Source organism: Saccostrea cucullata, unplaced genomic scaffold, assembly GCF_032062105.1.
Source record: "Saccostrea cucullata isolate Sc308-1 unplaced genomic scaffold, CSIRO_AGI_Scuc_v1 ctg991, whole genome shotgun sequence".
NCBI lineage: Eukaryota > Metazoa > Mollusca > Bivalvia > Ostreida > Ostreidae > Saccostrea > Saccostrea cuccullata.
The window spans coordinates 8,916-20,857 of NW_026933842.1; the positions used below are offsets into that span (position 1 = coordinate 8,916).

Genomic DNA, 11,942 nt, shown 5'->3' on the forward strand with positions numbered 1-11,942 from the left:
ATCAAGTTTAATCTGAATATGCGTTTCTTTTTTTTTTTTTTGTTGAGTATATTTGAAACATGTACAATTCGTGATTGTATTTAAATTGCCCACTGTTCATTCAAAACATACAAGGGACCTTTTTTTCTCAAAAAAAAAACCGTTGTTGAAACATAGTTAAAGTTCATTTATGTACAATTTTTACTCTCTCTCTCTCTCTCTCTCCCCCCACAATTCACCGAAAAAATCAAAATTAATGTTGACATTTTTTAACTCTATGTAGAGAAGAAACAAGTTAAGCTGTACTTTTATTCATTTAGTTTTCTTCTTTGGTTTAAGTTCAAGGGTTCAAAACGATTAAATGACATTTATTAGATTTGCGTAAAATTAATCATATATAAAACGGCAATTAAAACTCCACTAATCAATCCAGAAAAGTGGTTAAAATTAATACAGCGTTAAAAACTGCACTTTAGATTCCATTTTTTTTTTTTTTTTTTTTTTTTTTTGCATTACCTTGTATAAAAGAGATTAGGAAATTTAAAAAAATGTTTCATAAAATTTTTTTTTTTACACACTTGTATTTCTAGATTATCATGACAATGAAGGGGAACTTACTCAAGGCTCTCAACTAAAAAGAAATCTATAAACAAATATATCTGTATTCTTCGGTTATTCATTTACACGTACAATGTAATACATGTACACCTTTCTGTTGTGGAAACAATCGGATTAAAATCAGAACCTTGATCCGCTCCTCTGTTTTTATCATCGCCTCCTTTAGCGACAAAGGAAAAAAAAAACCATAGAGGAGCGGATCAAAGATTTTACTTCAATCATATTATTATAAGTGCATGCAATGACACAATAACTCCCTCCTCCACCAGGTAATAAACTTACATGTACTTTTTGCAGAATATTTGCTTTTTGGGTTTTTTTTCTGTCTAGTTATCAATCGATAATCAGAGTAATACTTCTATTATTTATAAAATTTTAAAAATTACTGTCAAAACCTCAAAACAACATTTAATCTGAAATTTAAAAAGGAAAGCAAGTACTAAAACATTGAACATTAAAACAAACGATTAAATTGTCAAAAACTTTAAAAAAAAAAAAATCGCATTGGTGCGCAGTTTAGTCATTTCCTTCTCTTTGTACGTCTGACTTACGACATTAAAATAAATTACCTGTTTAACATTTTCTGCACATAAGAAAAACATGACCAGCCTTTAATTCCCAAAAAATGAATATTTGTGGAAAGTACAAGTATCTCAGTCTATATAAATGGACCTTACAGGTTTTCATTCAACAGATTTATCTTAATATTTTGAAACAATCATGCAAGCCGTCTTTGTGTTGTTATTCTGCCACTTGGTTCATTTTGTATTTGGATGTACACCTTTTATAGAACATGATCAGTCGCGTTTCTGTAGGAATGATCACGGTAGGTACATATATATTAATGTATAATTACATTTGTCAGTCATTGCATGATTTTGTATACCCTCATAATCGAAGCTTCGGGGTATTTAGTTTTTGCTCCGTCCGTCCGTATGTCCGTCTGTTTTATATTTCAAGCAAATCTCTTTCTTCTCAAGTACATGTAAACCATTATTTCTTTCGCTATATATTTGGTCTCAATTATTAAAATTTTCAACTTTACTATAATTTTATTTTTAAAAAAATTGATAGTAAGAAGGATTATTTTCACTTTAAAAGTTAACGGACACGACAGCCAAGTGCTAGCTCGTTACTTAACGCTTGCTTAAGTTTTGACTTAAAAGTAGAGTTATAAGACTTATAGTATGTTTTAGGCACAATCCTAATTGCAGACCTGCCAGCCTAAGTACTACTTCAGTTTGTCTTAAAACAATTCTTGTCAATCTTTGATTAGATTAAGGAATAACTGTCTAATATTTTGGTTTTATGATGTGATCAATCGATTGGCTTGCGTGTTAATGTGCATAAACAGAACATTATCAAGTACGCAAGCCAATCGATTAATCATCGTCATGGAACCAAAAAAATTGACAGTTATTCCTTATATTTACATTCTTCTAAGTCAACAAATTCACGTGCTACACGCCCCGTTTCTATAGATCTCTATTCGTCCCGCCTCGCACGTGATTTTTTTTTAACCACGCCTATCGATGAACCAACATTTATGCAGAAAAAAATAATTATTTTTTCACATCTCGGACAAAACGTTGGAAATTGAAATATTTGTAAATAAATATACTCGTATCATAAAACAGTCATGGATTGATATAGGCCCGGAAAAGTATTGGAAATAGATGTAAAATTGAAATCCTTCTCTAGCATACTAGTACGTGGCACATCTCTATTTACATGAAAATAGTTCTATTTCGAATAGACGAAAACAACGTTCATTCAGTCAGTCAAACGACATTGATATTTTTTTTTAAATATTTTCTTAAATATGCAAATTTTTATTAAGAAGATGATTATTTTTTTTTCTTTTCCGATTTTATTTTCAGCATTTAGTGGAATTGTGCGATTTTCCAGAGTATCGGACTCCGAGGCTGTCTTTCAAATTCAAGTAATTAGAAATATCAAGGTAAGTTTACATGTAAACAATCTTAAATATTAAGATGTAAAATAATCCTAATTGTCGATCCTCTGATAAATAATTTTTATTTTGTTTTCTAAAATGAATATTTTCCTGTATTTGTGATAAAAAAGAAAAATTCTAAGTAAACATGAATTGTTAATTATTAAGCAACAGACATGAAAAAGATACATGGAATAAAGTGAATTTTGAGTTAGGAGTTATTTCTCTTGGCATAGACCCTTACTCCTTAAATTTAAATGATATATTGCCACAAATATGCGGGTATTTTTTTTATATACTTCGGTGCATCAATAACCTGCACATGTATCAAATTTCTACTAACAAAAAAATCAAATTTATTAAATGTTGAAATCTTTTTCCCCAAAAAAAAACCGTATTTAAAAATGTCACTAATATTACATTTTCTGGAAGACCTTGAATAAAGATCGAAATTATAAGACTTTTTCAAAAAGCATTCACTGTTTTAGAATAATTATAAAATTATAGTAAATCTAATATTCATGATTTTCACCACAAAAGTGCATATAATGCATATGCATGTATATACCTATATTTGATAGGGCGGGGTTACTTTCCCTAATGGTCTAATAACGGTTTATGGAAGAGGAGAACTACATTCCTGTGGAGCTACAAGACTGAATCAGGGCCAAAGATACATCTTATATGGCAAGTCCTTGTACTCCTAGAACATAAAATGAAACGAACAAAATCTTATATTTCTTACTTATATGAAAAGTAGAAACTTTTGTTACTTACAATTTAGAAGTAAAAAAGTTTGTTTTTACACAAATGTGTATAATTATACATTGTAGAACCCAGTATAGTCTCGGGAAACAGTCGAATGACCGCGGATTGCAAACTGTTGCCCGCGGTATTTATACAACGCACTTTGAAAAAAAACTTTCAAAGTGCGTTAAATTTGGGACGACATCAACGCACTTTGAAAAAATAAAATTTCTTTTCAAAGTGCGTTAATATCGACCATATTAACGCACTTTGAAAAAGTGTGTATGGCTTGGTCAATATTCTTGCAAATCGTAGGTATGATGAATAATTGAACCTGTTTGATAACTCTTTGGTGATGAGGTCTTTCAAGGATGTGAATGTGAGCGATTTTGATTCTTCCATACTTTGAAAATTCTTTCTCTCTTAAATGTTTTACTGTACTTAATGTTTCCAGTATGCATGCATTTTATATGCAAACTAAAGTTTTATTGAAAATTTTTCAACGTCATACCAGTTGTACAAATACATAATATTTGGGTGTAGCATAGGCATCGGTACCGGGAAGGGGGTTTCAGCAACACAAATGTTTTGCATAGATATATAAGCGTTGGAAATTGGGGCTTACCTTTGATGGGGGGATGGGGGGGTCCACTTTCAATTTTCAACCGACTGTTATGTACAATGTATAAGAAAAAAAAAATTGGGCTGAGAGATCTTCTACTCGTCTTCTCCTTGTTCCCAATGAGGTTAAATGAGTACATGTAAATTAAAACGTTTTTCGAAAGATAAAATTAATACAAATTGTTTCTCTGAATTACTAAGATCTCATATGTGGAGCGGAGCGGATCAAAAACCTTTGACTTGGGAAGATGGTAAAATCTAAGTATAGAGTTTTTGTTTTATATATATATTTCTTTCAAAGTGCGTTAAAAGTCATCATGGCAAAAATATTTATGTACATTCTTAACGCACTTTGAAGTATTTTTTCAAAGTGCGTTGAGTATGTCCCAAATTTAACGCACTTTGAAAAAAAATTTTAAAGTGCGTTGAATTTATCCCATTTTTTTAACGCACTTTGAAAACATTTTCAAAGTGCGTAATTTTTTCAAAGTGCGTTTCTGAAACAAATTTTCAAAGTGTGTAATATTTTCAAAGTGCGTTGCCACACCGCGACCTTTAGCAACAGCTTGCACTTCGGTCCAACAGATCGACTCTTTCCCTCTATACCCCAGTCAACAACTGTAAAATACTACGTTATCTTTCGTATCCCAACGCAATGGCAATCTAAGTGACACGAGATCTGAGCTTTCGTGACGCGTTCTATCCAAGTGAATTCAAGAATGAAAATTGTAAAGATGAGTTTTAATTTTTTAACATCGTTCTGGATCAACTGTCACAGTCCATGTTTTATCGGTGTAAGGACGGTCTATTAACTTTCGCTTTCTATACGATGTAGTTTTTTTTAAACATCCTTGAAAAGTGGAAAGGGGGATTAATAACTGCATTTTTTTTCTATGCGAAACGATTGCATATATGTGAAAATATCAATTTTATTCAATGGATAATTATAAAATTCACTGTTGAATTTGTAATAAAATATCAAGTTCTGATCATTTTACCCATCTTTGACGATTCAAGATATTGAGTTATAAATATTTTAATAAGTGAGAACTAAATTATTGTTAGCAATCATATCTTGAACACAGAACCAATTTCCTTAATTAGATAAAAAAACAAACAAAACAATGTTTGTGTTTATAGTCACACTTAGATGCAAACAATTGATGCGTTTACAAAAGAAGCTTATTCTAAATTTTTTGTATTAAATTCTGAAAAAATTCTTGGATGGAAGATAATACAATATACAATCAATCAATAAATCAAAATATTTTTCATTTATAGTTTCTCCAAATGATAACAGACTAAGTGTGAATCACTATCAGGAAGCTAGTCCCATCAATTTCAACAGAATCAGAAGATACGACTGCTCTTGTGAGGTGAATATATTCTAATACTGTAGAATAACGAATTCATAATGATTCATGACAATTTTCCTATTAAAATGCAAAATTATCTACCATATATATATTTTAATTTATTCAAATACATGAATATCAGTTACTGGTACTTGTATACCTGTTTTAACCTTAAATTGAAAAAATAGAAAAATTATTTTTAAAAATTATTATATTATATTATTATTTTTTTTCAAAATGATGAAAATAAAATAAATATATATAAAGTAAACATTTACTTCACTCTCTCTTTTGAAAGATCAAATATGTATTATGTAAAGTATAAATCTTTACATATTCTCACAAATTGATCATCCTTTCTCAATTTCCATAATCAGGATGCCATACAAATATATCTATTAAAAGATCCAATTAAATGCTGTTGTTTTTTTTTTTATTTCTGACTCTTAGAGATTAAATAGAAAAAATAATTTTAGATCGAGATCGACCTTCCACAACAATCATTCCCTAACAATTCGATACCTGCCAGGGACAAATGTATCATCACGGAACAAGAATTTGGCTGCACATTCTGGAATGGATTTTGTAGCCGGGCTGCATCACGATATGGACCCCGTGGCGCATGTCAATGGGTCCCAGGAAGGTCCGTTTGTTAATAGGTGACCGATGTGGTTCAGGAATTGGATCCATTTTATACTATTTGTAAGAAACTGTTTTTCAATAAATGGCAGTGAGAAATGGTTCGTCTTTCCCGTCTCATTATTTTGAGAAGCATTCCAAAATACTTCAACCTTTATTTATCATGTAAAGTAATATTTTTTTTTTTATTTTCATGAAATGTTAATGATACCCTTTGCAAATACATGTACCTCTATTTGTGACAATTGGCAATCTATTTAGTACACTGGCATTGTCTCTTATTTTATTATTTTTAAAATAATTTATAATTACCTAGATAAACTTTTGGTGTTTTCGTCGGTTATTGCATGCTCTAGTTTTTTTTATATCATTGAAATACAGTTTATTGAAATTGTATAATTTTCATAAAAACTCATATTTTTATGTAAAATAATATAACAAATAGAGAGATCTCATTTGAATCTGGTATCTTAAAGATGAAAATGATTTGCAAATAGGTATACGCGTCATTTTCAGTCATATCAGCACCAGGGTATACTCTTCACACTTGTTATACCTGACTGCTTTATTGTTACGGATATCAGCTAGGAATGGCGATCAGTACAAGTGTGTACATGCTGGTTATCTTGCATTACCTTGGTTTAATTTTTGCAGTAAGGTGTATTTGTGTCTGTTTACTGCAAAGTCCTGTGCAACTGTTATAAGTTTCTTTGCTATCTTATTCTAGATTAGAAGTTAAACAGTTATTTATTGTCGCTAACGAGTTTTGTATATTATACGTCCGTCTGCACAGTGACGATTAAGTACACCGAGCAGTAACCAAGTGAGTGGCTTTCTATAGAAACCCTCAGATATAGCGAAAGACCAATCAAATATGGCGGACACATTCTTTTTTGAATCGTGTTCAGCTTTAACCTATCAAAAATACACTATAATTTTTTTAAGTATGTTCCTCAAATTTATGATCCTTATAATGACAAATTTAGCTTGTAATTGTATTTTATTTTGGATGAAGTTTTTCCCCATACCAATTGCCTTTCCTTTGATTCAATACTAAGTTTGTCTACTTTGATTTTCCATCTACCTGATCAGTAAGTAAAGCCATACGGGTCAACAGAGATTCAAGCCTACTTCTCCTCGAAACCCGATCCTACCTCTGAAACATTACATATCGGGAGCAAGTCAAACACGGACCTAAAAATACAGCAAAGGTGGAATCAGATGCCATTAAGGAGTGAACATCTCCTGCAGACCGGTCACACCCACCATCTGTCATGCTGGGTAAAAAGGAAAACATCTATAGATGATTCACTGTGTAAATAATGGCTTTACAATTTGAACGTAAAACGTCCTTCAGCATTTACTTAAGAATAATAGATTGTATTTGCTGACAAGTTCATTGTATTGACCATAGAACTTGTGAAATTAGAACTTCAAACGAGACTGTTGATATATTTGATCCATCAACTTGTTTGGCAATAGCTGTCCTCGTTCAAGAAATTGTTCGTTGACGTCTATGTTCATGTTCTTGTGTATCAAATATATATGAAGCAGATTTTATTCAAAACCTTCTATATGAGAAGAAGAAACACTTACTGTGGCCTTCAGCTCATAATTTAGATGCTTAAGTATATTAACAAGGCATTATCAACTAACAATATTTCCAATAGTATATCAACTCGATCTATCCCCGTGAGATCGAAATCCACGATACTGGATAGTCTGACAGATCGGTTTTACATTTAGATATTTTACTAGAAATAGAGGTGAATGGCAACTTTTGAACAAAGCTTTATAATAAACGTGATGACTTCAGCTTTAAATTGTCTTCCAAAACTTTTGTAGCAATTTACCCTTATCACCTGCGTATGGGTTTAATATTTCGATACGCAAGTATTTCCTAAAATAAGTGGGTAAAAACATCAGCAATCTCATTTAACGGTTTCATTTCGAAAGTTCAAGGCCGATACAATGGCTTTGTCAAAAACAACCTTACATCAATCAATGCTAACTGACAGTTTTCATATTAATTGTTTGCCCATTATTTACTCAACGTATTCTCTACGATGTTTTGCATTTTTTTTACAATACCAAGAAGCACATAGTTGTAATCGGTCGGCAGGAAAGGCTCTCTCTTAACCTTTCCCAACCTTTGCTGTTTTAGAATCCCGTACACCCGATTTTTTTAATGAACTCATAAGCTTAAGGTAGGATTCTTCTCCGGTTTCTGACAAGATGAAACATTCAAAGCATATTTGCTTATATGTCTTACATATTGAGGTGTAAGGAATTTAAAAGACCATATTTTTCTTTCCTCGTCACAATTGTACAACTTTAAATAGAAATGGTAAACTGTGTTTGAAAACTAGCAGGGACTATATTTTTGGCGGAATAGTGGCGAATGAAAATATCTTCTTTTCTGCCTCTCAAAATTATAATAGAACAATAAATTTAATTATAATTTTTACACAATCGAAGACTTGGAGAAATTTTCAAATGTAGGTTAGATTAATAATGAGGGATTAAACTTTCAAAATATATCAAATAAATATGATTTTCAAATAAACTAGAACTTTATTAGCTTTTAAACGCTTCCTATCAAAGTGCAGATTTGAGCCAAATATCTATAAAAAGTATTTTTTCTCTCATAGTAAACGATCAAAACTTTTTGTTTTTGTATCATTTTGTACATTTCTAAGACTACTTTATTATATGTGAAAATAAGAAAACGTTAAATATAGGAAGCATATGAAAATAACTAATATATCCTATTAAAAAAGTTAAGAAAAACAGAGAAAATTCGGATTAACCAATATCCAGTTAAGTTAAATTATTCATGTAAATTTGGTAATATCATGCTATAGACCCGATATAGTAATATGTTTTTAGGCAAAAAGAACAATCATTAATCTTTTGAAATAGAAGTAGGTATCACATGATTGACAACAGTTATTTTTTATTCTTAATGTCAAGGAGAAAGATAATGACCTTGACCTGACCTTGCCTCCAATATAAAACGGTCAAATTTAATTTCACTGATACCATCACTTACTGATATTGTCTTCTTGATTCTGTGAAAATTTCATTAATTCTTAAATATTAGAAATATGAGAAGAATCCTACCTTAAATAGTGTTTATTATACCCCATTTCCTTTCAGCAGCCTAAATCGGATAAAAAAGAAATTTTAAAATACTATCAGTTGGCCCTGCTCTTGTGCACCAAATGTGATCAAACACATTTCAAACAACTGTTTTTGGAATATGTATAGGTCTAAGCTGTTAATTTGCCGTTTAATCCTTAAAAAATATATCAGTAAAAGTTGAGACAGATAAACCAGAATGAATAGTAGAATAGTTTTGACCATGTTTCCGAGTACATACATGTACTTTAATTTTGATATAGAGACAAATTAGGTTTCCCACAGTAGACAATATTGTGAAAAATTTTGGCAAGATAAAGATATGCTGAAAATAAATCATGGGAATTCTTAAACTTTACTATTGCATCATCGAATTATCACTTGTTTATCATACCTAACTAAATGTGTCGGGGTTTTTTGGTTTTGATTTTTTTTTACATTATTAACATTAGAATGAAATCTTTTATTACTCATAATTCATTTGATTCTTACTGAATTTTTATTTTGGAAAGCGCACAAACATGATAAATGATACAAATGTAACAGGAAGGGAGAAAATGCATGGCTGGGCCGGGAATTGAACCCGGGACCCCTGCATTTTCATTCAGGTGCTCTACCAACTGAGCTATCCAGGCCGATATCCACGGTCCAAAACATTATCTTCCTCCCACCTTAAATGGTCTTTGCCCTTGAAGACACAACCCAGGTTCTTATTACCCCCTGGCAGGACTTTCTACCGCAATTCCAGAGGTGGTCAACGGCACCAAAGGATGGCTGAATCGGGAATCAAACCCTGGACCTGCATCTCAAGTCAGGTGCTCTACCAACTGAGCTATCCATTCCGATATCCGCGGACCAAACTATTAAACAAATAACATTGATTGACTAGAAATGCTCCCTTCCATCTTTATTTCTGCAATGCATAAGAACAGTTCATTGTTCTGACTCAGGAACAAACGGTTGTCAAATAATGTGTGTTAAAGCATTATGTTTTATATATTGTCTTTATTTTAAATTTTTACTCTCATATTGAACATTCATTGACTATAAATACTTTTAAAGATGTCTTTCTCAGAATGTCAGAGCATTGTTCAATTTTATAAACAGAAAAAATAAATGGCTATTTGAGTATTTCTACTTCTGCGGAAAGAAAATCGATTCATAAGTAAAAGATTTTCTAAGACTGTAAGAAGGATATGGAGATAACGAACAGTATTCAATCTCAAAGTCCATAAAACAATGCAAAACAAAAGCAGAGCAAACACGGACCCCCGAAACATCAGAGGTGGGATCAGGTGCCATGGAGCATCCCCTGTTGACCGGTCACACCCGCCGTGTGCTCATTGTCATGATCAGGAAATAGCGGGAAAATCTGTCGTCAATTCAGTGTATAAATAATGGACTAACAATTGGTATGAAAAATGTCAGTCGGCATTTGACTCAATGATAAATTTTATTTGCTGACAAGGTCATTGTATCGACCATAGAACTTACGAAATAATGACTGTTGATATTCTTGTTTCATCAACTTGCTTGTCAATAATTTACCTCGTTTTAGAAATTGTTCATACATAGAGCATGCTCTTGCGTATCGAACCAAATGATATATACACACGCCGTATGCAGGTGATGAAGGAATATTGCTGCATAAGTAAGGGAAGTTGACGATAGAAAAGTTAAAGTCGTCACGTTTATCATATAACTTAGTTGTTAGGTTACCATTAACGTCCTTTTCAAGTAAAATATCCAAGTATGAAACAGATGTGTCAGACTCTGTGGTATCTTTTATCTTTTATCTCAAGGTCCCCTGGATATATCGTATCGAAGTAGGAATAGAAATTACCATTGTTAATTGACAATACGTCGTCGATATATCTGAAGGTCGTGTTGAAGGCCACAGCAAGTGTTTTCTTCTTTTCACGCATAAGATTTTGCATGAATTCTGCTTCATATGAATACAAAAATAGGTCTGCTAATAACAGAGCGCAATTAGTTCCCATGGAAATTCCAATAGATTGTTGGAAGTCTTGGTCTCCAAAAACCACATAGATATTTTCAATCAGAAACTCAAGAATCTTCTTGTGTGTGCGATCAGAATCTTTTTTAACAAAATAATTTTGCAAATGACCAATTACCAGGTAAGTAAATCTACGAGTTCCATTTTTATTGAAAAAGCAGCTGTCAATGAAATCAAAAAGCCTGGATTTTAATTTATCGTAGGGAATGGTTGTGTATAAAGTTGAAAAGTCGTAAGTTTTTAAGCTGTTGATTTTGGTAAAATCTTGTGATTTAAAATTGTCCAAAAGTTCTTTTGAATTTTTTAGTATCCACATCTGATTTACACTACTTCTTGAATATATGGTTGCACAGTACTCGTGAAGTTTTTCCTTCACTTCCCTCAATATCTTAGTGAGGAGTAACGAAAGAAATTAAAGTACTTGTATCTGTATTGAAGGACATGCTAAATGAAAAAAAAGAATATTTTTAAGACAAACGTTTATTTTTAAATTGCAAGAATAACGTTTCCCCCTTTATTGCAGCGATGATTTAAATCTAATAAAAATCATTTATGTCATTCAATGAAATAGAATTTTGTTGTTTTTTTTTAAACGCCCACCCTTTTTACTGACTTTAGACATTAGTTTTTTAATTTGCATTAATAAATTGTTTCAAAGGTATTATAGGGAATAGACAATCTTACAAGAACCAATGGCTTTTTGTGAGGATTTTGATTGGATTAAAATCCGTAAAAAGTACGATAACTCTTCCAACAAAACCAAGGGTTGCGATTTCGCAATGAAAGGTTATATAATAATTGCGTCTGCGATAAAGGTGCATATCCTACAAACTGCGCTGGGTTATGCAGGATTATCCAACAGTGTAAAATC

General features: G+C 31.7%; 1 protein-coding gene and 1 non-coding gene across 2 annotated transcripts; one reads left to right on the forward strand and one right to left on the reverse strand.

Annotated features, from left to right (window-relative positions):
* Nucleotides 1–1,241: 1,241 nt before the first annotated feature.
* LOC134239468 (uncharacterized) lies at nucleotides 1,242–5,975 on the forward strand. Its single transcript, XM_062721649.1, has 5 exons — nucleotides 1,242–1,423; nucleotides 2,478–2,557; nucleotides 3,133–3,238; nucleotides 5,201–5,295; nucleotides 5,751–5,975. Exons 1-5 carry the CDS (start codon nucleotides 1,318–1,320, stop codon nucleotides 5,928–5,930), a joined length of 567 nt encoding a protein of 188 aa, XP_062577633.1. The 5' UTR covers nucleotides 1,242–1,317; the 3' UTR covers nucleotides 5,931–5,975.
* Nucleotides 5,976–9,616: 3,641 nt separating this feature from the next.
* Nucleotides 9,617–9,690, reverse strand: Trnaf-gaa (transfer RNA phenylalanine (anticodon GAA)). The gene has a single exon. It is a non-coding gene; the product is annotated as a tRNA-Phe (tRNA).
* Nucleotides 9,691–11,942: the final 2,252 nt, after the last annotated feature.